The following is a 27990-nucleotide window of genomic DNA, read 5'->3' as shown; positions in this document are numbered from 1 at the left end:
GGACAGGTTCGCGGCCGACCAAAGCTGATATCATGGAGTTTGTGATACAGAACTTTGACCCTGAGGGTTCTGAGTTCGAGAAATGGATCCCAACGGACTGGCACGATGATCCTGGTAAGCATAGATATAGATAGAGAATAAAATAGAATAGAAGTTTATTCGTGAACACAGGTAAGACAAAATACACATAACAACAAGAAGACAGAAAGGAATGAAGTGCCACGAAATGGCCTCATCTCAGCGTGTTGCTGGTGATTTCCAGCGCTGATCTTCCGATGAGACCATCAAGTGAGAAAGATTCACGGAGGGTAACAGACAAGAAATACAAAACACATACAAGAACGTGGTCAAATATTAATAACTACAAAATTAAAAACCCCCGATATGGTGGACCGATTTTCATGAAACATGGCTTAGAACACTCCCGATAAACTCAGCTTTCAAACAAAAAAAACTAAATCTAAATCGGTTCATCCGTTCGGGAGATACGACGCCACAGACAAACACACACAGACAGACAGACAAACAGACAGACACGTCAAACTTATAACACCCCGTCGTTTTTGCGTCGGGGGTTAAAAACGGAATTATGTTTCAAGCGGGACCGATTTTTGAGTCTCACGAGTTCGAATTCAGAAAATTGTCACTAAAAATAATAAGCAAGTCATCGTTTTCAACCGGTATTTTAGTGATAAATCCCGTATGTGAGATTCAAAAATCGCCCCCCAGGATCTAAATCTTATCATTATTCTCATCTTAATCTTATTCATTTATGGCGACCGGTCTGGCGTAGTTGGTAGTAGCCCTGCCTGCTAAACCGCGGTCCCGGGTTCGAATTCCTGTAAGCAAAAGGCAATTATTTGTGTGATGAACACAGATATTTGTTCCTGAGTCATGGATGTTTTCTATGTGTATAAGTATTTATCTGTATGAGTATTATATCGTCGCCTAGCACCCATAGTACAAGCTTTGCTTAGTTTGGAGCTAGGTTGATCTGTGTAAGGTGTCCCCCAATATTTATTTATTATTTATTTTATTATGCCATCCTATATTATCCATCCTCCTTGCGTTATCCCGGCATTTGCCTCGGCTCATATGAGTCTAGGGTCCGCTTTCACAACTAAGGTTTCCTCACGATGTTTTCCTTCACCGAAAAGCGACTGGCAAATATCAAATGACATTTCGCACATAAGTTCCGAATAAACTCATTAGTACGAGTCGGGGATCGAACAAGCGACCTCCGGGTTGAAAGTCGCACGTTCTTACCGCTAGGCCACCGGCGCTTCTTAGTTAATATAGATTGTTCAGTACAGATGGTGCTTTTTTACGCACTAGTGCGAGTAGTGGTTCATTATATGTTAGGTCGAAACTTCAGAGACTCATCTGTACTGAAAAACGTCGTACGATACACGTGCGAAAAGGAAATTCGTAACTCGTGTCGATTTAAAACACTCCCTTCGGTCGTGTTTTAATTTATCGCCACTCGTTTCGAACCTTCTTGTTTACGCAATTGTATCGTAATGTACTATTTCAGTACAGAAGGTGCTTTTTTACGCACTTGTGCGAGAAGTGGTTCATTTGTACTGAAAAACATCGTACGATACACGTGCGAAAAGGAAATTCGTAACTCGTGTCGATTTAAAACACTCCCTTCAGTCGTGTTTTAATTTATCGCCACTCGTTGCGAACTTCCTTTTTATTTATTTACTATTAGCAATTGCACGTATACGTACAATATTTCATTTTATTATGTTCGTGTACACGTACAGATAATGTGCAGTAATGAGGACGTTCACATTCGTTTTATTGTCGACTTTGCATTATAATTTACAATGTTTATCGACATGTGTAGGTACATAATTGTGGTGCCATTTTACGGCACTAGTGTGATAATAGCACATTACGCCCTTAGGCCAAAAATTTAAAGGGTCATCAGGGGCCCATTTCTCAAAAATTAAAGTTACAAGTTACAAGCGAAAGTTTCCAACTTGTCATATTAGACATTGACTACCACTTGTAAATTGTTACTTGTAGCTTCGAGAAATGGGCTCCATGTATGTACTGTAAAACGTTCTGCGATACATGTGCGAATAGGTAATTCGCAACATAATTATTTCGATTCGTCGACATATTGCTAAATTCGAAAATTGCTTAATGCTCCATACAGTTCATCACACAAATAAATGCCCTTACCGGGATTCGAACCCGGGACCGCGGCTTAGCAGGCAGGGTCACTACGCGCTAGGCCAGACCGGTCGTTATACTCGTATTATAGCAAAGATGATCAAGTATTATAAAGAGTTACCGTCGAAGTAAAATATGTAATCACAGTGCATAGACTGCCATTTCTTGACAGAGGCTTGAAACGTTTGAACTTCAATTTTGACAATTTGGCCCATATTCTTAGCTTTATATGTTTAAATGTCAAATATTCATATTAGCGCCATCTAGCTAAGCGTATCCCAAAGGTGTAATGCCATCTAGGCCACCGTTCCTTTTTCTGTATGGTACTGAAGTACGTTTTTTTCTTAGACTTTATCTGTCTATACGGAGTTATATTATGTCTTTGATTATACTATGTAATACAGATAGAAACGGTAAAAAGAAATGCATGGATCTCACAGTGAAACTGTGCAAACAGTTTTGGGGAACGCTGTTCTTATCTGTAAGTTTCTATGTAAAATGCCTCATTTAAATAAATAATAAAAAAAAGAATACTCTGCACCTCTTTTAAAATATGAATTAACTCAATTCACACGGCACTTGCATGTAAATGTACCTACTTCCGTGCAAGAGAAGTTAAAGTTCCGTGCTAGGTTAGGTTTTTCACCAAAAAAGTCCGACTGATGTTTCGGTTAAGGCCTAGGTATAGACCAAACTTTCATCTTCATCTAGAGAAAAATCTTGTTTGTTCTAGACACTGTTAGGCCCACTTGCACCAGCCACTTAACTCAGGGTTAGTGGGCTGTCATCTGTCAAAGTCCATATAAAATGGTGGGTTAACCCTCCATTTTCGTTGGTGCAAGTGGCCCTTATTGACTTTGTCTACAAAGTATACGCTATTCAGTCCATACGCTTAAATAACCTTGAAAATTCTTTATAGCAGACAACTGACAACGTTTCAAAATTTTCATTGTCCCTAAATCGAAAACCATTTCGAGATATACGCTTGTAGATCACATAAATAATTTTTTGATTTTTTTTCCGTACTTTTAGTATAAAAAATCTTAAAAATAGTTTAAAGGGGCAGTGACGTCAAATAGGTGATTTAGAGCTTTCACTATAACAAAAAAACCTTCCAGTTGGGATGTCACTTGAGTTTGACAGTGACACTTATCACAGTTCGTAGCAAAGATATTAAAAATTTCATGGCTTAGTCTATGGTTCGTAGTCATTCACTATTGGTTGACAGTGACACTTGACAGTCAGACATACCGGATTGTTTAAGCTGACTCTTTAAACTTTTTTTTTTAGAAATTATTTTGTCGTTTTCTTAGGTGTATGAAACAATACATGTGACGTCATAAAGCTGTGTCTTGACGTTTGTAACTTACGCTCTTTCTGCTCGAAGTAGTAATAAGAAAGGATTTTCTCATTAAAATAGCAGTTTTTGGAAAAATAAAAAAATACGTCTATCTTTTATTATTGAGTTCTTTCGAACCAAACAATAAAAAGTAGTACTCAAAAATATGTTGTCAACTGTATGTATTCTTCCAGCATTCCTGAAGCTCATCAAAGACCCTCAACTCACGGAGTGGGGGCGGGAGCTGCATCAGCTCTGGTTACAACTGGGTCGGAAGATGAAGCAGGACGTCAAGGACAACCAGGACCTATACTCCATCATCTATGTGGATCATCCTGTGATAGTGCCTGGTAAGGATCCTATAGAGATCATCAACCTCCTAGCGTTATCCCTGCATCTTCCACGGCTCATGGGAGCCTGGTCCGCATTGACAACTAATCCCAAGATTTCCAACCCGAAGGGTAACTAGGCATTATTGGAATTAGTCCGGTTTCGATGTTTTCCTTCACCGAAAAGCTACTGGAAAATATCAAATTACATTTCGCACATAAGTTCAGAAAAACTCATGGTACCAGCCGGGTTCGAACCCGCGACCTCCGGATCGAAAGTCGCACGCTCTTACCGCTAGGCCACCAGCGCTTGTAAGGATCCTATAGAGTCTAAGCATAAAACAAGTTGGTCGATGAGACCTGGTTTGCGGCACTTGCAGAAAAAAGGGAAAGAAGACCGTAGTGAAACGACGATTGCAAGTTTCCCTTGTCAGCTGGGTATTTCCAGAATTTGAGTCCCCCAATTAGTGTAAGTTGTTAACAAAAATTAACTCGCTGTCAGTTTTGTGACGACAATTAGGTAAGCATAAAATCTAGATCTACTTTTTTCACATTCTGAATGTAATATATTCTCGCTTAAAGTTTATGTAATTAACACAAAAACAATATTTTTATTGAAATTTCATGCTTAATTATAATTATCGTCACAAAACTGACAATGAATTAATTTTTATTAACAACTTACGCTAATTGGGGGGTCCCAAATTTTGAAAATGCTAAGTTATGTGGCAAAGTATGACTCTCGTAGGTCTTTAGCCACCAAGAGCGATGTTTTTCGGATATTAATATTACACCATAAATTGTCTAAAATAGACACTCTTAAATGGTAGAATACAAAGGGTAGATGTCAATGGACAGAGATCAACTGGGTCATTGGTCTCTATGGGTGTACCACAGGGATCAATATTGGGGCCTTTCCTGTTCCTTATCTACATAAATGACTTGCCATTCCTTGTAAAGACCCACCATGATATAGTATTGTTTGCAGACGACACCTCACTTATTTTCAAACTCAAACGACAGCAACAAGCTCACAGTGATGTAAACAATGCTATCTCTAAAGTAGTGAACTGGTTCAATGCTAATAATTTATTATTAAATGAAAAAAAGACTAAATGTATTAAGTTTGTCACTAATAGTAACGTAAGGAATGAGCAAACAAGTGTCGTTGTGAAGGATGAGGAATTGGAACTGGTAGATAGTACAGTTTTTCTTGGTATAACTTTAGATTCTAAACTTCAGTGGGGTCCCCATATTGTTAACCTCTCGAATAGACTTAGTTCTGCAGCTTTTGCAGTGAGCAAGATCCGTCAGTTAACAGACGTGAAAACAGCTCGATTAGTTTATTTTAGTTACTTTCACAGCATTATGTCATATGGTATTTTACTTTGGGGCAGTGCTTCAGAGATAAATACCATATTTATTCTGCAGAAGAGGGCTATTCGAGCAATATATAAAATGAACCATAGAGACTCGCTTAGAGATAAGTTTAAGGACATTAATATAATGACAGTGCATTGTCAATATATTTATGAGAATATTATGTATGTACATAAAAACATTTGTAATTTTAAGAAAAACTGTGATGTACATAATATAAATACTAGAAATAAACATAAACTCGCGGTGCCCTTCACACGGCTCTGTAAAATTAAAAAATCATTCATGGGTAATTGTGTTCGATTTTATAATAAACTTCCGAATCATATTACTGACTTGTCAATTAATAAATTTAAGAATCATGTAAAGCGTGTACTCATTTCCAAAGCTTATTATACAACACAAGACTACATGAATGATAAAACAACGTGGGATTAATTGTTATTCGAAATGGTTTCTTATTTTTACGTTTTTTATTATTATTATTGTTGATGAAATTAATATTGTATTTTTTTGGACATTGGATTTTTCCTAGAAATATTCTAGACATGTATTTTAATATATACATATACCTAATTATATATTTTTTGTTTAACGATTATTTTTATATGAAATTGTATATTATAGACTCAATATTATTATGAACAATAATTACAACAATAAATTGCTCTGATAATTAGGTTAGATTAAGATCATAACATATATGTAATGAACTATTCATAAGAGCTTGTAACTAGGCCTACATGAATAAAGATATATTGAATTGAATTGAATTGACACTAAGGCCAGTAATAAGCATAAAGCCGGTCCAAAACCAGTCTATCATCTATACTTCAGAGCTTCCTGTGTAGCCTGGTAAGCGAGGACCCTCATCTCAGGCAAGCGCGGATCCAGCTTTGTGCCCAGGGGGAGTCACGTGATAAAGGCCCAGGCCCCAGGTGGGGGATCACGTGGTCTATTTGTATGGCCAACCTAGGCTCCAGGGGGGTCCGCGCATGATCTCAAGAGAGAGGAAGCTTCATTAGCTCTGGATGCAGCTTGTACAGAAGACCCGGAGTTGTATTCCATCATCTATATGGACCATTGTTATTGTAGCTGGTAATGATCTTAGTATAACGGAAATAGTTGTGCATGAAGGTTAACGAAGGCTGTTATCTGTAGCTCTGTAATTGAGAACCCACGACTATGTAGTGGGGGAGCATCATCAGCTTTGGCTGTATCTCAACCAGTCTTGTTCTAATTGTAAGTCGAGTACTCTTGTGATAAAATAAAGTTGTTTTGTATAAGCTTGTCTATCACACATGATCTTACCTTGACAAAGAGACATCACAAAACTTTGTGCACCTATTCGACTATGGAATGTAAATAGTTTATAAATACATATATTTTCAGGCGGCAGGTTCCGTGAGTTCTATTACTGGGATTCCTACTGGATCATCAAGGGTCTACTGCTGTCAGAAATGAGGTATACAGCGCGAGGAATGATCACCAACTTCCTGGACATTGTAGACCGGATAGGCTTCATACCTAATGGAGGCAGAATATATTATGTTATGAGGTAAGTTTTAATTCTACTAATCAAGGGTGAGTTACTGGTGTGGTGGGTTAAGAATTTCACCACCCCTTTCCTATAAGTGTCGTAGGTCGGCTGTGGGTTCAATTGTGATGTGCGGGCAGGGCTAGTAACCTGTCACTGCTATACACCCTGTTTTTATTGAATTCCGTTAACTTTAAGGGAAGGTTCTTTAGATCAAATACAAATAATTTCTCTAAGAAACCAGCGTCCTAACTCTTACGGTTATCGAGTTATTCAAAAAATAAAGATAATTACTGAACACGTGTGTGACAGCCTTTACCAATTCCTAATGTTATTTGTTTTGACATGTGCCGTCAATCACTTGACACTAACTTGAATGTTTTTTTTTAAAGAAATGATGAAAATGATGATTTTTTTTGCGAATTTAACTAGAAATGATATACAGGCTGATTCCTGATAATGAACCTAGCTACGTGTCGAATTTAACGGAAAACAAAAAAAAAACACTGTGTATTACTATTTCCTTTTCTTTCAACCTAATTGCTAAAAGTGTTAATTTCATTTGCTCTGCCTTCCTCTTTTGGGAGTGGAGGCGTGGCATTGTGTATGTATATTGTTATTAATGAGATCCACGGCCAGTGGCCTATATCACAACAGTGACATTTGTCGCCCGACCGTGACACTTCACCCTTCATTACCAAGGAAATATTGAGGCTGAGTAACAGTGTTACTTATCAACCCAGAAATAGGCACAGAATTGTCAATGTCCGATATCAATATCACTGTGGTGACATAGCCCACAGGAGGATGATTTACCAACATTCTATAATTGTAAATAATAAATAATAATAAATATTGGGGACACCTTACACAGATCAACTTAGCCCCAAACTAAGCAAAGCTTGTACTATGGGTGCTAAGCGACGATATACATACTTATAAGTAAATAGATAAATACATACTTATAAACATAGAAAACATCCATGACTCAGGAACTCTGTGCTCATCACACAAAGGCCCTTGCCGAGATTCGAACCTAGGACCGCGGCTTAGCAGGCAGGGTCACTACCGACTGAGCCAGACCGGTCGTCAAATTGTAGATCGGGTGGGACTAATCAATCGCTAAGTTCAACTTGGTTTTCAGATCTCAACCCCCGCTCCTGATTCCGATGGTCCAGCTGGTCATGCAAGACTCTTACGACGAAGACTTTCTCCGACAACACATACACACAATGGACAAGGAGTTTGACTTCTGGATGACCAACCATACGGTGGAGGTGGAACATAAGAACCACAAGTAAGGGTATTTCTTTCTATCTGAATACCTCCCTCCAGTACATCCGTGTTTTAGGCCGTAGTTTTTCGCGGATCGCAGTTTTTCAACGCCACCCTATAAAGTAATTCCCGAAAAGTTTGTACATTTCACGACTCGGATTTCGATAAAAATTGGTAGGCCGATGGAGTCCGTGATGCTGAGAAAGATCGGGAATTGCTGGGTTACGATATCAAGCCCATAACTTATTCGGTATTTGGCAGGCGTGACCAGCCCAGTCCCATTTTAATTTGGCCGTCTTCCGAGCTACATCGACGATTTTGATTTTGGAGCGTAGCATGGTGTTCCGGACTCGATCCGCCAAAGTTACCTAGTATGCTACGCTCTATGGCTCGTTGGCAAACCCGGAATTTGGACTTCTGAGCATTATGCAAAGTCTGTGCACCGTTGATCAGAACAGGGAGTAGGTATACTCGTACATGTTATGTCCATGAGCTTCCGTTTGATCTCAGGTTTGAGTGTCATCGGAAGATGTTTCATGGACCAGTAGCTCCTCCAGGCGTTTTCAGTTCGTCTTTCTCTTGAGTCCCTTGACGCGCCTGGAGGGAGACTAATTGGCATATACAATATTAATGACTATTTTCTTTTATTTGTTCCAGGTATAAGCTATTGCGGTACAATGATATGTCACAAGGCCCAAGGCCAGAGAGTTATAAAGAAGACGTCGATGTCGCCCGGTAATACTTTACTTTAAACAAACTTATGCTTTTTCAAAATACGTCCTTTTGCGTCAGATGCATTAATTATGTCTTAAAATCGTAAAATGTCGTAAACGCATAAAGTTATAATCTTTTACTTTCATATGTCTACAGAAAAGTCGCCATCCAATTTACAATAAAGTGGTTTATAAAATCTTGGTTTATTACTAAAAATTTGTACAAATATTTATTTAGGTCGAAAACGAATTTATTCCGTTGCTCAACTTTTTATAGCTTAGGGCAAATAATCGATGGAATCAGGCGTTACTTTACGGAAATCCATGTTAATCATAAACTTGAACATTCCTTTGCTAATCCGCGAATTATTCGCTAGTTTATGAGTTTATTACCAAGTAGAACCTGCCGGCGTATTAAGTGTGTGAGTACACTGAGAGAAATTTTCATTGTGAATTTAACAAGTTCGACTTGTTGCGGTTTATCCGTTTGAATCAGCCAAACGTATGTTTAAAACAATATGTGTCAGGTTGGTTTTATAAAATCGACTTGTTGATTCAAATATATTGCCGATTCAAATGACAAGTAGCTTGTTGTTTGAACCAAAGAGCACGTAGGCGCTATTTTAACCAAAAAACTTGTTGAACGAACATGAAAACTGGTTGTATTTTCTCTCAGTGTAGATTGACCCTGATTGTTAATGTTCCAGAAACCTGGACAGCCTGGACAAGAAGGAAGAATTATACGCGGAGCTAAAGGCGGCCGCGGAGTCAGGCTGGGACTTCTCATCTCGCTGGTTCATCCTCAACGGGACCAACAAAGGTAGAAATTTCACCTTTCTTTAAGGTTGCTGAGGCACTGAATTAGGGTTTTTTGAGTCTGTAATGTCGTCCACAAAATACTGATACAAATTACAAAAGTAGAATGTGATGTGAAAATTAGAAGTTATACACCGTGTTTCCGGTATCACTCAAAACCTCAGACACCCCAACTGATTTTTATTTTTTTAAACGTATCTAGAATGTTCATTTTTTAATCTGATGATTATTATTTGTTTAAATTGAATCTTTAATTTTCTGTGCAGCTCTACTCTGCTTTTAACTCCACACTCAATAAAATAATGTATATCAATCTTACAAAAATTGACTCTGTATATTAGTCTAATATTATATTAGGTCCTCTCTCCTTAGGCCATAATATTTCTTAGGGCCACTTGCACCAACGAAAATGGTGGGTTAACCCGAGGGTTAACCCACCGTTTTATATGGAGTTTGACAGATAACTGCCCACTAACCCTGAGTTAGGTGGTTCGTGCAAGTGGGCCTTAACAGTTTGTCACAGAACAAAATTAAATCTGGTATCAGTCAGTGCCTATCCCTCGGTCACATTTACTTTGGAAAAAAGGACAATTTTAGTTTTGAAAATAAATGTTTCGAAGCGACTTTTTTGTGTACATATAACAACTGGTCTAAACCGCAAAATGTCTACAATATGTTTCCGTTTTATCGTATTTAAAGCGATATCGACGGAGCCCCGCTTACGTAGGTAGTACTTAACTTACTGATGACTTGTCGGACAATGTTCATGTTACCATATCGTTTGGCAACGTTGCGATATATCTCAATGTCCCCGACGAATAGTTTAGTCATTTGCCCCTACTTTATCCATAGTTTATTATATCTAGACCCAGCGTACATCGCCCGTTGCGATCCGAGCTTCGATCTCGGCGACCGGCTGCCGTGTTGCGTGCCGGAGTCGGCACTGGCGTCCGATCCGTATCCGGCGATACGGATGGGGCCGTGTCTTGGTTTCGGTACGAGCGTGTTGAGTGAACCGATTACCCGACCATTTTGACATGTATTGAGTGAACCGATTACCCGACCATTTTGATATGTATTGAGTGAATTGAACCATTTAGGCTAATAGAATGTGTGTGTTATCCTGTCATGTTAAAATGTTTTTTTCATATTTCCTACGCCATCCAGAAATCATGCAATGCAACGTATGTACTCGGAAGCGTATAATGTACCTTTATAACCTAAGCCCACCACTAGATTATAGAAGAAAATGTTTTGTTATGTTTCCCCTTTTTAACATCGTTATTTTTTGTGTTTACATCATAGAATTTTTAGTAGCCATTATGTATTGTAGTTCAATCATTTAAAGTGCATACTGGTGTACACATTTTCATTGGGTGTTACCTCACTGTAATATGGTACAGCATATCGTCACAACTTTGAAAAAATCTCGTAGGTATCTAACACTGCTCCTCAAAGACAAAACGTAGTAAGTCTATATGCATTTCATACATACTCGTACTTAATACATTTTCCTCTTCATTTACAGAAGAAGATATAAGTTTTTTTCAATGTAGTGCCGATATATTCTCTCTTGTGTCATTTTCAAGCACTGGTGGCATAAGCGCTGGTGGCCCAGCGGTAGGAGTCTGCGACTTTCAATACGGAGGTCGCGGGTTCGAACCCCGGCTCGTACCAATGAGTTTTTCGAAACTTGTGGGATATTTGCCAGTCGCTTTTCGGTGAAGGAAAACATCGTAAGGAAACCGGACTAATTCCAATAAGGCCTAGTTACCCTTTGGGTTGGAAGGTCAGATGGCAGTCGCTTTCGTAAAACTAGTGCCTACGCCAAATCTTGGGATTCGTTGTCAAAGCGGACCCCAGGCTCCCATGATGCATGAACTGTGGCAAAATGCCGGGATAACGCAAGGAGGATGATGTGTCATTTTCAAGCAGACACCAACCTCCAAGAAAATATAAAAAGCCCCGTTCTACTAACCAAACCCAAATTTTCACAGGCCTATTTACTTCTCATTCGCAGGAAACCTGACGAATCTCAAAACCCGCTCCATCATCCCCGTGGACCTGAACGCGATCATGTGCTGGAACGCCGAGATCATGCACAATTTCTACGCCAAACTCGGAAATGTCGACAAGGCGGAGTATTACAAGAACGCTCATGCAAGACTCATGGAAGCTATTGATAAGGTAATGATTTTTTTTTACATTGTTCATCGGTACAAGATTTTAATAGCTATAATTCTTCTGTCTCTCGTCAAATAGGAATACAATGTTATATCGTTATTTTCCTACTTTAGCGGTCCTGATAGCAAGCTAATAATCACTTGACTTATAAATAGGTCTTATTGTTATCTGTATTGGGCTTATACAGTTAAAGTCTTTCATATTGCGAGATACAAGTTGTTACAATTTGGTGCCGTGACCAGGATATATTTACTTACCCCCTTATTCATAAAAAGTTACTGAATTAGTTAAAAAAATCGTACTTCTCCCTTCTGTCATCTTGATTTATGTATTTGTGAGAAAGGGACGAAACATTTTTTAACTAATCTGTTCAGTAACTTTTTCATGAATAAGGGGGTTAGTCAAAATGTATTTACGTGACCAAAATGTGTTTCGTCTCTGACCTGCGAGTGACACATCAGTGTAATAATGAAAAGATTGATTCTATGTGAGCAATTGAGCATTTAGTAGCCCTGTACATTAAGAACAATTTTTACATGTTCTAGGTACTTTGGCACGAAGACGTCGGCGTGTGGCTAGACTTCAACATGGAGTCTGGTCGGCGGCGAGATTATTTCTACCCGTCCAATGTCGCCCCGCTATGGACCGGCAGCTACGATAGAGCGAGAAGTGAATACTACGTTAATAGAGTCATCAATTATCTAGATATTAGCAAGGTTAGTAATGTTAGTATACATATTGGTATTTAAAGTAACCCCGATACCTGTTCAATGTCACCCCGTTATGGACTGGCAGCTACGATAGAGCGAGAAGTGAATACTACGTTAATAGAATCATCAATTACTTAGATAATGGCAAGGTTAGTAAAAACATTGTTATTTAAAGTAGTGTTTAATGTTGCCCCGCTATGGATCGGCAGCTACGTCTGTCTGCGAGAAGTGAATATTACAGAGTCCTCGTCAGGAATTAGTCAGGTTTCCTCACGATGTTTTTCTTCACCGAAAAGCGACTGGCAAATATCAAATGACATTTCGTACATAAGTTCAGAAAAACTCATTGGTACGAGCCGGGTTTGAACCCGCGACCTCCGGATCGAAAGTCGCACGCTCTTACCGCTAGGCCACCAGCGCTCGTCATTATCAATTATCCAGAAATATTCCCAATGTTAGTAAACATCATTAGAATTTAATGAGGCCCCGCTAACTGTTCAATGTTGTCCCACTATATGCTAGCAATTGAAATAAACAAGGTTTGTAAATAGCCCCGCCAACTGTTCAACATCGCCCCGCTGAAGACGTGAACTGACTTTTTTGACTGTGACTTTTTTTTACTTGACTTGAAATGAACTTGAAGTGAAATTATTAATATGTACATTTCTCCAGGTGGATATCTACGAAGGCGGCATACCCACAACATTTGAGCACTCCGGCGAACAATGGGACTATCCTAACGCATGGCCGCCGTTACAATACATCGTGGTCGAAGGCCTGGCCAGCACCGGCCAATCAACAGCGGTTAGATTGGCCAATGAGATGGCGACGAAATGGGTCCGGTCAAACTTCGTTGTGTGGAAGCAGAAGACGGCTATGCTTGAAAAGGTATCTATGTAATTTCAAACTTTCTCTAGAATTATCAAATTAAAAAATGCTTTGGAAGTTCTTCAGTACATAGTTGTAGAAGATCTGGACAGTATCGGCCAATCAGCGCGGTGAGGTTGGCCGATACTACCTTATCTTATTTTATCAATGAAATGGCTACGAAATGGGTCCGGTCAAACTTTGCTTTGTGGAAGCAGATGACGGCTATGTTGGAAAAGGTAATTTATAACTTACCATAAACTTACAAAATTTCATGACGCAATGGCAACTTCTATCTGGTCAGCGCCCATAAGATTAACCAATTAAATGGCCGTTTGACTGCAAATGCTGAGTGGAATTATGTGACACACTTACAGTAAATCTTTTGGTAAGCGTCATTTTGTATGAGATTTTTAACATAGCGCCAAACGGGACTTTTTGAAAACACAGCTTTTAGTATATACCTATCTTCCTCTTTACATACCTACCTACCTACCTACCTAGTATGGCACTGTGATCCAAAGAGGATCTTGGCATCCAAAACGAGCCTCCTCCTCTCCACATCCTCTCCTTTCCTCTTTACATACAATCCGAAATTCAAACTCTCAAACTTACATTTTAAATTTACTGCCCCTTACCAAACGGCACAGTATTATAAAAGTACTATCGTACAGTATGGACTCTCCCGCTCCCCGCTGAAAGTGCTGCTCACCCCCTCTCGCTTACCTCACAGTTACCGCCTGTCAAAAACGCGAACAATCGACCTGTCATATCTCACTCATACAAGCATGGTACGCGTTTACCTACACGAGCTTAGCTTAGAATGTGTGCTAGGAACTCGCCTCTTTCATATATTTGATCGCCAATGTCCGAGGTGTGCCTACCGTGAGTCATCCTGATTTTCTGTAGCATACTCGCAATTTAATGAAATGGTTAAAAAAGTACTAAGATTTTATGTTTGTCTGATATCCACAAATATTTTAATAACCAACGAAAACTGTTCTAAAACTAAGGTGTGGTTTCAGTACGACGCGACAGTGTTCGGCGGCTTCGGCGGCGGCGGCGAGTACGAGCTGCAGACCGGATTCGGGTGGACCAACGGAGTCATCATGTCGCTACTCACTAAATATGGAGGTAAAACTTACTGCTTTTTTTAACTCCCTAGAATTAGGACCTGAAACACTTATACACCGAGTTTTTTTTTTGTTTTCCGTTAAATTCGACATGTCGTTAGGTTCGCATGAGTTAGAATTTTGATTATATAATGAACCATTATTATTTTAAGTTTGATATCAGAGGTCATACTAATTTAATTATGCGACTGAGTATGTTGAAGGGGTATAATAAACAACCTTTTTTATTAATAATCAATATTTTTACTTCAAGAAAAGTAAATAACTTCCAAGGAACAAATTAGCTTTAATGCCTTATGACCCCGAAGTGACTAATGTGATAAAATAATTATAAACATCTATTTGTGTTACAATTCGGGCAATTCGTCGTTTAAGCAATCCTGATTTGTTTTTGGGATAAATGTAAATATGTAATTCAATTGGCAAATATGGGACATAATAAAACTGCGTTGGTTATAATGACACCAATCATGTATTTACTAATTGGAAACACCTCGAACACTTGACAAGGGGGTCAATCATTCAAAATCATAAACAGGGGTAACCCCAGGGGTAATTGTATAAATAGTAATATTGAGTTGCTAATTTTTTATTACAATTTCATTAGTCAATTTCATTAATTTATTCAGGTAGTTTTCATTAATTAATCTCACAGTTTAATTCGGATAAGTATTATTAAATAATTAGACATAAACAGGGTTATTAAGTTAATTATAACGAAATACTAAAACACATTAACTTTTTAATTACATTTTCATTAATCCACTTCATAAATTAATTCAGGTAATAATTATTATTAAATAATCAGATTAAGGTACTCAAAATATAATTTCATAAATTAATCCAGGTAATTATTATTCTTATATAATCAGATTAAGGTACATATTTAAAATATAAAATTTCATAAATTAATTCGAGCAATTATTATTATTAACATACATACAACATACATACAATCACGCCTGTATCCCATGAAGGGGTAGGCAGAGCACATGAAACTACTCAAGTTTCAGCGCCACTCCTGGCAAATAAGGGGTTAAAACGAAACTGTGACATTGCAGTGACAGGTTGCCAGCCTCTCGCCTACGCCACAATTTAACCCATATCCCACAGTCGCCTTTTACGACACCCACGGGAAGAAAGGGGGTGGTGAAATTCTTAACCCGTCACCACATTATTATTAAATGATCAGATAAAGGTACTTATGCTCGTCAGCGAGCAGCCCCTCTTATAACCAACTCAGGTAAAGTGGCCGGATCGACCCGGTTTTCTTGTCCATTAGTATTATTGCTTTAAATCTAAATGTTTGAGTGAAAAGTACCTTCAACTGTTACATTTTTAAATATTATGATGACAAATCCAACACGGCCATACTGACAAGTACTTCGATCTCGAAGTACAAAAGAATTTACATAGTTACATATCTTAATCTAATTCTTATCCCATACAACCATTCCGGTCGCAAAATCTTCAAATCAGTAACTAACTGTCAAATGTGACATAACGCGTGGTAATGTCGTGCAAACAATGCGACCGTATTGATACAATAACAAAATGTAGTCGGCGTGTGCACTTGTTACTGTAACAAAATGTGTACGAATCTGTGGCTGTCAATGTAACTGTCAGAACGATTTTTAACGACACTTTATTAGTCGACGTATGCACACATAACGGTAACAACATGTGGACGAATTTGTGGCTGTCATTGTCACTGTCAGAACGGTTTCTGACAGTGTCATTGACAGAATTTGTACACACATGTGTAGGTCTGATTACCGAACTGCTCCTAAACCACTGTATCCGCAAATGGCAATCTGAAATACGAAGGTTTCTCAAACTGTCTTGTGAAGTTGTGGACTGGTTGCTTTGAATCATTTAAATATGAGCGAATTAAATAATAATAAACAACGACGACCATTTAAGCACTCTTCGACATTTTATAGAAATGTGGGAAAGTTAAGAAAAGTACAGAACGATAATACAAATAGATAAGCACTTTATAGTTACTTAATGTATTAGATATATAATTTTTAATTCTTATTGATAAAAAAGATGTGTAGTATTACTTTACACAATAAAAGTAGGTATCAAATGAAATAGAGTATTTACTGTGATATTAATAGATGTATTGTGAAGTGCATACTAGAGTAAATTCCTATACATAACGTAGTTAGTATTATTCTAACCTTCATTATTTTTAGGTAGAAATGACACAGAAGTTCAGATCGCTGAAATTAATGTTGATAGTAATATTAATGAAAATCGACGTATATTATATTGTTATGAATGATGGTAGTTACTACTTAGTATTTGTGACGCAGTTTTCTTTATGTATTGAGTTCTTCTGTTGCGCAATAATAGTTTTTTTCAGTACAGATGCTGCTTTTTTTAACGCAGTAGTGCGAGCAATGATTCATTTCTTGTCTGGTCGAAACTCTTAGCTTAGATTTAGGTACTGAAAATCGTCGTACGATACACGTGCGAAAAGGATATTCGCAACTCGTGTCGATTTAAAACACTCCCTTTGTTCGTGTATTAATGTATCGCTACTCGTATCGATTTTCCTCTTTTCCGCACTTGTATCTACAAGTATTTTGTTTGGGCTACAAAAAAAAACAAATTATTTACTCTACTACGTTTTATTTATGTCTCTTTAACATTACAAATTTGTGGACACTTATCTCTACAAAAATTTTGACAAAAGAAGTTCAGATCGCTGAAATTAATGTTGATAGTAATATTAATGACGACTACTTCAACAAGTGTCGATTGTGAAATGCCGCAAAATACTAGTTGCTCTATAAGTGACTAATATGATAAAATAATTATAAACATCTATCATCCCCGATCCTTTACACCCAGCAGCTCGGTACGCACGTTACAATTTTTTTTAATCTTCTTCAGTGAGGACAACTGAGTACTACGGCATATTTAATTGTTTATAAAGTTTGAGGATACCTGGAAAAAATGAATACAAGAAGCCATTTTGTAAATCCAATAAATATTCACTGCTTTCGGTCACGCGTGTACGCTACGACCATTTTGCGACCGTTTATTGACCGTTTGGTGACCGTTTGTCGACTGTTTTCTACATAGAATATTAACCAGTCTTAATCCATATTTTAACAACTTTATTGGTTTTCTAGGCATTATTTTTATTATTTCAGTATAATATATGCACGGAAGCACTAAAACTTCACCAATCAATATAGTTATGTACACAAACACCGAGTAGTCAATAATATTATTGCTGGTTAAACTGAGGTAAATTGATGGCGCGTTGATAAATTTAGACTTATTTTATGAAATCACTCGAGCAATTTAATTGGCCATGGTAATTAGCCCACATTATATTACAAATGCAAACAATATTTATCTTTAATAAATTCTTACGCCATTACATTCTAATGTCAAATGATTTTATTTCTTTTTTACTTTGACGTCTCTGACAGTCGCCATTTGAAAAGAATGAAATGAACGAATGATTTTGGGAAAGTAGTCGCCAAACGGTAACAACTTCTGTCACTTGTGACCATTTGTGCCTGTTACCAATCGTCCCCATTTGGGTCGCCTCGACTAAACGTCGACCGTACCTACTGCGACTAAGCATTGAGACCCGAAGACCTGTGTGTACACAAAATAGGACGATTTGCGTAGGAACGACGACCGATTATGGTTATATGGGATACTAAGTAGCCACAAGCCTTGACATGTAAGCCCCATCACCTGCTGCCCGTGAAGCCAGGCAAACATCATACTTGTGACCGACCAGAATTTTTTTTGTAGTTGTGGGCCCTGGCATGAAAGCTGCGTCACCTGTTGCGACATGACGTCGAGCAATCATCAGACACACAACCGACCAACAGTATTTTTGTAGCTATGGGCCCTGGCATGAAAGCTCCGTCACCTGTTGCGACATGACGTCGAGCAATCATCAGACACACAACCGACCAACAGTATTTTTGTAGCTGTGGGCCCTGGCATGAAAGCTCCGTCACCTGTTGCGACATGACGTCGAGCAATCATCAGACACACAACCGACCAACAGTATTTTTGTAGCTATGTGCCCTGGCATGAAAGCTCCGTCACCTGCTGCACCATGACGTCAAGCAATCGACACATAACCGACCAGCAGTATATATACAATTGACAACATTTCATATTTTTGAGTAATACTTTTTATTGTTTGGTTTGAAAGAACTCAATACTAAAAGATACCAGTATTTTTTTATTTTTCCAAAAACTGCTATTTTAATGAGAAAACCCCTTATTACTACTTCGAGCAGAAAGAGCGTAAGAAGACACAGTTTTATGACGTCACATGTGTTGTTTCATACACCTAAGAAAACGACAAAATCATTTCCAAAAAAAAAGTTTTAACAGTCAGCTTAAACAGTCCGGTATGTCTGACTGTCAAGTGTCACTGTCAAACTCAAGTGACTACCCAACTGGAAGATTTTTTGTTATAGTGACAGCTCTAAATCAGCTATTGACGTCACTTCCCCATTAAACTATTTTTTATGATTTTTTTTATACTAAAAATACGGAAAAATAATTAAAAAAAAATTATATTAATATATCTCGAAATGGTTTTCGATTTAGGGACACTGAAAATTTTGAAACGTTGTCAATTATACATAGTATATAATATATATTACACATTTTATTACATACGTACATATCCAACACGGCTAATCCGGACTTAAAGCAATCGGCAAAAAAAAAAGCTACCTTTTTTCAGTTATTTATTGTAATCTTAAATTGATGTAATAGTATAGGAAGTACACAATAAATATAGCCAGTTTTTTTTTTTGCGTAATGCTTTAACCCTTAAATCGACAAGGAAAAAAATCTCGAAAAAATGGGGTTGCGTCTGTTTTTTGAAGTTATTATATGATAATTAATTGTAGAAAAATCATAAAAAAAATATATTTATAATAGTTTTGAAAAAACCTATGTCAAGTATGTTGGACACTGCCAGGTTTGCTGTAATGATGGCGTCAGGATGGAGTTAGGAGAAGACGTGCAGTATTTTGGACAATGCCGAGTATACGGTATTTTATCCGCATACGGTTTTTTTATCAAATTATTTTGTTTTGCTAATTATAAAACACTTGTGTTATTTCCATAAGAACATCCTGTAATAAAAAATATATTGATATAATAAACTTGTGTCATCCAATTTTTTTGGGAGATAATTTCATAGCTTTTAAGGTAATCATATTTTTCCAGTTATTGACACATATATTTAACATAAAATTAAATGAGCCGAATGTCATAAGAAACAGTAACATAGAAGCTATTGTTTGTATTATAAGCATGTGCTTTATCAAAAATTTCATAAGAAATTTCTATATTGAAATTTGCTCTTCCTTGTAACGGACTAATAGGGAAAGTACTCAGTAAAAAATATTTTTTTTTATCCATTTGGCTCAATAACCTGTAGTATACCAAATAACGAACTTGTTGAGGTTTTGAAATATCTAAAAATCATATATTATTGTTATTTACAATAAAAAATCATAAAAAAAGAATTGTTTTTAATCTTCGTTTACTTGGCAACGTCCAACATACTGGACGTAGCAAAAGTATCGTGAACTTGACAATGGGTAAAATACTGCACACTGCACTTTTCAAGTCTCTAATACCCATAAAAACAACACCTTTTCGTGTTATTTAGACTGTGACTTATTAAATAATTATTAACATATTATATATTTTAACGCTGCATAATACTGTCATACAAAAAAATAAAAACAGCTAGCAACGATATCAGTCAGTCGGATATGCTTCCTAGTAAGGTCTGTGTTCTGTAGGACTTTGACACAAATATTAGGTCTCCACTGGTTTCTAATATTTTTTTATTTACTTAAAAATAACTAAGGATTCACTTACGCTGCATCAAAAGTATTGATATGCTTTAATATTCGGTGTAGAATTTTTTACTTGGGATGTCTTGTATAGTGGACGTTGTCGATTTAAGGGTTAAGATAATCAGCACTTATATGGCCATTTACCATTTTGTATACCATTTTACATTTTCTTTACAGTTATATCATCATCGATAGGTATATCTTTCATCAAGTTTTATCACAAAATGTTTTTATCTTTGTACTGTACTGAAAAAAGATACAGTATCCTAGGACTTCAATTAATCGAGCTATATATTTATATTTATTTCTGATTACTTAACGATCAATCAACAAGTGTGAATATCATTATATCTTCCAAACAGCTCGGCTAGTCTGACCTAACGACATAATATTTTATGAAGGGCATGTCATGTAAGGTGCAAATGACGTTCAAACTGAAAACCCATCTTCCTTTATTCGTAGCTTATTACATGACAAATATCGCATTATCAGCAACGGTTTTAAGCAAATAGTATACCTAATATATTTATTAAGCATTACAGTATCACACATTAACTATGAAATGAGCTATCTTGAGAAGTAAAGCATAAACCTGACGAATCATCAGGAAAATTGAAAATTGTCCCTTTCCCAAAGAGTCTTATTTATTTGAACCTATTCACACTATTTTCCGTAGTGTATTCAGCATGGAAGATGAATAAGTACCTACCTAGTGACCCTTTTTTTGCAGTATCTTGTTCTGTGAGATTTTTATTATTGTTCGGCATTTGTGTTTTTATTATTGTTCATAATTTAATTTATTAATCTTATTTTTTTTGCTCCCTTTTTTTTACTAATGACTTTCTTGTTGGGAGACCAAATTAATTTCATTGCTTATACGAACCCGCTGAGAACATATTGTAGCAAACGTATAATGTGATATTTATTATGAAAACACAGTTTTTTTTTTGTTAAATTTGACAGTCGCTAGGATCCCTATCAGGAACCACCCGGCAAATCACTATTAAATTCGAAAAATGATTTCTTTTTTTTTTCATCGTTTTCATACATTATAAATTTGTCAATCATGTGAGAGACCCGTAGAAACAGTAAAGTCAGTCTCAAGTAAATGACGTCACATGTAAAAAAATTTTTTTTTTTAAACTTTCTTTTTAAAACAAGTTGCGTAAGCCTTTATTTGCAAACATTCCAGATTAAATGTCTGTGTCTCGCACTAGGTCCATTTATTTATCTACGTATATATTAATATGTATGTAAGTTTATTTATTGTATCTATGTATGTTTATTTTATAATAGAATCGACTTGTATTTAGATTCAGATTCAGATTCAGATTCATTTATTTCTCAATAAGTATTACATGTTTTTATTACAAACGAATATAAAAATGAATACATATTAAGATCGTCAGAAATATAGAGTTATTAAATATTAGATAATTAACAAGATTATTATTATTAATACATACAATAGACATCATTTATTTTCAATTACAATATAGTCAATGTGACATAATTTAAGCATTTTTGCAGTGGCATTAGTATTCATTATTTAAGTATTCCTTTATGCTGTACAATGTTTTATCTAGTAGCAATTTCTTTACTTGGCGACTGAAAGTGTTGACATTAGTTTCGGCTTTAGTTCGTTTTGGTAGCTTATTATATAATTTCTGAGCCATTATCTTAGGACATTTTTTTGTAATATTTAATCTACATTTTACTGGTCTCAGAGATCATCTGGATATCTTGTTGGGCGTGCACTTATATCCTTAGTACATACAAATTCACTTTGGTTTCTTCTCACATATAATAATACCTCATAGATATATATTGATACGGATGTCAGAATTCCTAGATTTTTAAAGTGGTCCCTACAACTATCTCTATACTTTGCATTAGCTAAGATCCTAATGGCACGTTTCTGCATTTTAAGAACTCGCTCGAAATCTGTTGTTTTAATCATTAAAATCTCATACTGGCTTTATAATGGCGTCCACCAAACTATCTCTGTTTTGCCCAATGGTTGACTGATAGAAAATGGCTTAATCGTTACTTCTCAACGAAAAGAGAATACAAAATTGTAAACATACTCGCAATGATGATAAATAGATCAAATCAGTAATTTGTTCGAGGTAACAGCAACTGGGAAAAAGTTTCAATGTTAATTGAGTTCAAACCAATAGGGATGTGTGTGTTACAATACTGTTGGGTACTAAAACTAAATTTTATTGCTCCGCAATTTGTGAAATAATTTTGAAATACGTTAGTGCGGGATACAAACGTTTAAGCGTTTCTTAGAATAAGCGCAGCATTTTTAGTAGCAAGTTTTGAATCTTTTTTTATTTTTTTATTAATTAGGTAGGTAAAGAAAGTCGACCATATTTATTAAATAAGTTGGTTTAAATTTCAATGCCTCAAACTGTACCTACATGGTGGGCAGGAACAGGTTAAAATAAGCACAGCATTTTTAGCAGCAAGTTTTGAGTCTATTTTTTTTATGATGTAGGTATAAGTATGTAACTAAACTACTGTTTTTAAATAAACCAATAACTTTCACTTTGAAGCCATGCCACTATTTGAAGAAAACACTAATATACTACTTTTAAATTTGGAATTTTTGCAGGTAGGCAGGGTTAATTACTAATTTGTTTGTTTCTGGTATAGTATAGTTAAATAAACAACGTAAACCACCTTCTAAAGTGAATCACATATTGATTGCCAATTTTTTTGTATCGCATTATAATGGCAATCTACTTAACGTTTAACGCGAAATAATTTATAACATAATGAGTCAGAGTCAAATCCTTGAACTGATCTTCTCAGTCTTAAACCTCCTTTTATATTTTGTAGGAAGAAGTATTTTTAGAGGACCATAAAGAAAAACAAAGGTCTCATTCTGGTCAATTTTGAGAAAAATCATTATAAAATGTAAGCGAAAACAAATATTGGACAATTGAAAAGCTAGTATTAAAAAAAATGAAAGCTATTTTTGAAATGTACATATTTGCTTGAAAACATTGATCTTGAGTCACTTATTTTTACATTAGTATCAAATTTTTACTTATTAAGTGAAAACTGCCACTTTGCTAAATACATAAACAAAAAAAAACCATATAAGTTTTCAAATTAGTGTTTCTCAAGAACTCTCAAGAGAAATAGCTTAAAATATTTTTTGGAAAATAAAATAAACGTTGGTCAATACAGAGATTTAGACCCTATACCAATACGAAAATCGAAATATTGTTTCGCAGTTATAGGATCACTCCGGATCAGTCGTGTCCTAATACAATCTTTACAACAAGAACTTATTTACCGAATTATGTCATTAACAAAATATAATTTATTCCCAAAGGAAGATACTAAACCAGTATTGTTCTAAACCTGTATTGTTCAGTTCTGACTTTTATACCCATTCTTCAGGATTTAACTGTTTTTATTTTAAACAACATGATCTAAGATGAGGTAATTTATTTATTCAGGATGTCATAACACTAGCTCTTTCAATAACTAGCTCGATTAACTGCAGTTCCGTAATAAGTGAACAAAATCAGTTTAAAACACAGTGGGTACAAAAATATTTCTTCAAAGCAAGAATTTTTACATGATAATGCAGAGCCCTCAGGGCCTTACCGACTTTAATGATCATAACAACGCCAGTCCATTCAGGTTTGCAGAAGGTCCCGAAATTGGTGCACCATGCCTCGGCCGTGCAGCCCCATCATCGCTGTCAGTAGGACCAAATGTAGGAAGCACGATGTTGTGGTATCGGCAGCCCGAAGAAACTGCACAACTTCGAATGGTGGTATGAAAGTTGATCAGCAGATTTCGATCCGTACTCTCTGAAATATTTAATTCACAGCGTTAAAAGATGGCTAGGTAAAACGTATCTCCACTTCTGAAGTTAGAATTTTGATTATATAATGAAGCATTATTATTTTAAGTTTGATATCAGAGGTCATACCAATTTAATTATGCGACTGAGTATGTTGAAGGGGTATAATAAACAACCTTTTTTAATAATCAATATTTTTACTTCAAGAAAGGTAAATAACTTCCAAGGAACAAATTAGCTTTAATGCCTTATGACCTGAAGTGACTAATATGATAAAAAGGGTACGTATCACAATGTCTAAAATTAAAAACCTAACGTTAAATGACCTACGTTCAAAATACCTAAAATCAAAATACCTAATGATTTTAAATACCTAAGCAAGTTACACCTACGCACGAATTACCGAAATTTAAAATACCTATTGGACTAAATACCTAATGTTTGAAATACCAAAAACTATGTCACCTAAATTTTATACACCAACATTTGAAATACCCTATGGTCAAAATACCTAAAATGATTAACCGGTCAAAATACCGAAGTAGTAGTGTAGGTTCCGCGAGCATAAAGGAGGGTATATTGAAGTATTAATTTTAAGAATAGTATAGTTCTAGGCATATTTTTGTTTGTTCGAATATATGTTGTGCATAAAGGTTTTTCGTCAAATGGTTTTTATGCATAACATTGTTTAGTCGAAATTTATCACGCAGAATTTTTATCATAGCTAATACTACTATATTGATGTTGCAGTTATAACCTACCCTAACCTAACCGACATTCGTGCATTCTTAACAAACTATTGTATTTCTTGAGGTCGCAGTTCTAACCTAACCTAACCGACTCTCCTGACTGCATTTAGTATGGGTAGGGTTTCTGATTTTAAGAAATATACCAAATACAATTATGCAAGTCAATGTTATTCATAAAAAACGATCGGCGTAAAAAGTATTATGCGAACTTATTTTCGGACAAAGTAATATTAATATTATTTTAGATTATGTCAAATAATTTTTCTGACAAATTAACATTCGTCGAAAATCGATTATGCGAAGTTTGTTATGCGAAAATCGTTTCGGACAATTAAAGGTATGCCAAATAGAGGGAGCCCGATTGATTTAAATCCTATATTAGAGTAGGTTTAGGTTAGGTTAGAACTCCGCCCTTACACAACAACTAACGGCTTTTAAAGTAGGTTTAGGTTAGGTTAGAACTGTGATCACGCGCAAAAACAAACGGTTTACAGATTAGGTTTAGGTTAGGTTAGTACTGTGACCACACACAAAAACAAACAGTTTACAGAGTAGGTTTAGGTTAGTTTAGAACTGCGATCACACAGAAAAGAACGGCTTACAGAGTAGATTTAGGTTAGGTTAGAACTTCGACCCTACACATCAACGCACGACCTTTAAAATAGGTTTAGGTTAGGTTAGAAGAAGGTTAGGTTAGTTGTGACCAAACATAAAAACAAATAATTTACAAATTGTAAAATTTTAGAAAAAATAACAATTGAAATAGGTATACAAAATTGAAATAATATTATGCGTAATAGATTTTATTTAATGTAAAACAAAATGAAATGAAAAGACAAAAAACAAAATACCACGATATAAAGTATACTCGGAATAAGTTATCTACGAAGTAAAAGTCCACGGTTTAATTTTCACTTCACTGGTGATTCCACATTCACTGTCCTTGCACCCAATGTGGAATCACGATTAGCCTCAATTTCGATTAGGGAATGCAATCGGTAAATAGTTTGTATGAAAATAACTTGTTAGTTACCGGTTTCTCAGTAATTCCCATACAATTATTTAGCTGTTTACATGCCCTAATTTCAATGCCATATCACCCATAACAGTAGGGTACACTTTTCAGTTAAGAACCATGAACATGATTAAATATCGACTAATTATATACTCTAAGTATCATTGCCTTCAGCATTCAATCCTGTCAGGGCTCAAAACTGTAAACCTCAAATACAAAGGTTAAATGTAACTTAGTTTGCACTCAATAAATGATATGATTTGAAAAAGAAAATATTGTACTTTTTTATCCACATTATTTATTTAAAACCTTTCATGCAAAACAATCAGTCTTAAGTATATGCAATTATGCATCATTACTTATTAGGAATATTCTTTATCCTCATAAAGTAATCTGTAAGCTATATCGTATCTTCTGTCTTCTGATAGAAGGAAACGATGACTTGGCTATGAAGATGGTTTATTACATGAACGGAGAACGCAACAGGCCTAGTCTCCGACATAATCCCTTATCTTCAGAAGCATTCTGAAGATTCTTCCATGCTTTGTGTGCCGAGGTCACGTTCCTTATGTGCACGAAGGCCGTCGATTGCACGGATAATGCAATGCGTGCGAGCGCTTTCTGGCTTTTCTTCACATCTTCGGATTTTTTCTCGTCAACCTCTTTATCCACAAATTCCCATAGATCTTCGTGAATCAACACCATTTTCATCATAAATTTCCAAGAACTATAGTTTTCAATTCCGTTTAGTTTTTCCATTACGAGTGGAGTTGAGGAACTTATACTGGACGACGACGCCATTGCCGTCGGCAACCGTATTAACTATTAAAACCGAAATAAATTAGTTAGAACGTATTAACTATATTCACTTTTTATCGCTCAAAACTTGATTTTTATTGGAAGAGCGCAGGCCCATGACCTGATAGAAGGAAACGATGACTTGGCTATGAAGATGGTTTATTACATGAACGGAGAACGGAAGACACTGATACAATTTAGGATGTTAATAGTAGTAGGATCGAAACAAGAATGAATTCCCAACGCACCAGAACATTCATCTGACTTTTTATTCAAACATTTAAATTATGTTCTAATAAGTGCGTTTATGTTGTTACCTAACATTTTCTTTGGTTTACAAAGCATGCTGATTTTTCCAACACTGGCCCTTAAACCAAAAACAGTCTTGTTTCAACACACAAACAAATTCATAACTAAAGAAGTGACCTACACTTCACAGTAACAATAAATCAATTAACAAAAACATATGTACTGAACTTTCGCTACAATGCATCAACCAAGTTCAGTTATTCACATTATGAATTGTAATTATATTGATATGCAATCATTTAAATATCATGTAATCACTATCATGTATAAGAAAACTAACAAGTAACTGAAATAACCATGATGGTAATTACATTAAGAACACATTCTTAACTATCAAATAAATACAGAGTTTTAACGCATTTACTTACATGAAAGTAACATGAGCTGTCTCACAAACTTATAGTGTTTAACTTTACACAACGCCTTTGTCAGTATATCTGCCAACATATCATTTGAATTAAGATACTCAATAGTAATCGTATTACTATTCACAAGTTGCCGAATAAAGTGGTGGCGAATATCTATATGCTTTACTCCTAGCATGATGTAAAGAGTTCCTACACAATTTCTGCGCTGACTGATTGTCATTGAAAATTGTCGGCACAATTTCTTCGTTAATAATTTCTTTTAGAAATGTACGAATAAACAAACCCTCTTTACAGGAGTTCGACAAAGAATAGTATTCGGCTTCGGTTGAGCTGAGGCTAACTGTTTTTTGTTTACAACTTGCCCAAGTAACAATTGACTCACCTACTTTGAAGACATATCCCGTGTACGACCGCCTGTCCACGGTGTCTCCACCCCAGTCTGCATCTGCGAATCCAGTGATGTCCAGCTGCTTGCCTTTCTTAAAAGTCAAACGGAGATCCATGGTACCTTTCAAGTAGCGCAGGACTCTTTTCGCCGCTTTCCAGTGGGTCTCTGTAAATGATTCATTAAATTGACTTAAG

The 27990-nt window shown here is 36.0% G+C and overlaps 1 protein-coding gene across 4 annotated transcripts in view; it reads left to right on the top strand.

The window, feature by feature from the left end:
• The window catches only part of LOC125237542 (trehalase-like), a 150348-nt gene that overhangs the window by 91528 nt on the left and 30830 nt on the right, over nt 1-27990 (top strand). For all 4 annotated transcript variants that reach the window (XM_048144665.1, XM_048144666.1, XM_048144667.1 and 1 more), the window contains exons 4-13: nt 2-114; nt 3718-3873; nt 6625-6790; nt 7914-8066; nt 8702-8779; nt 9465-9577; nt 11594-11760; nt 12303-12473; nt 13140-13355; nt 14360-14468. In XM_048144665.1, the coding sequence (XP_048000622.1) occupies nt 2-114; nt 3718-3873; nt 6625-6790; nt 7914-8066; nt 8702-8779; nt 9465-9577; nt 11594-11760; nt 12303-12473; nt 13140-13355; nt 14360-14468 (1442 nt within the window). The remainder of the gene's footprint in view (nt 1; nt 115-3717; nt 3874-6624; nt 6791-7913; nt 8067-8701; nt 8780-9464; nt 9578-11593; nt 11761-12302; nt 12474-13139; nt 13356-14359; nt 14469-27990) is intronic.

This window comes from Leguminivora glycinivorella, chromosome 21 (genome assembly GCF_023078275.1).
Source record: "Leguminivora glycinivorella isolate SPB_JAAS2020 chromosome 21, LegGlyc_1.1, whole genome shotgun sequence".
Classification (NCBI taxonomy): Eukaryota; Metazoa; Arthropoda; class Insecta; order Lepidoptera; family Tortricidae; genus Leguminivora; species Leguminivora glycinivorella.
Note: the sequence above shows the minus strand (reverse complement) of the source record. Positions and strands in the feature narration are given on the sequence as shown.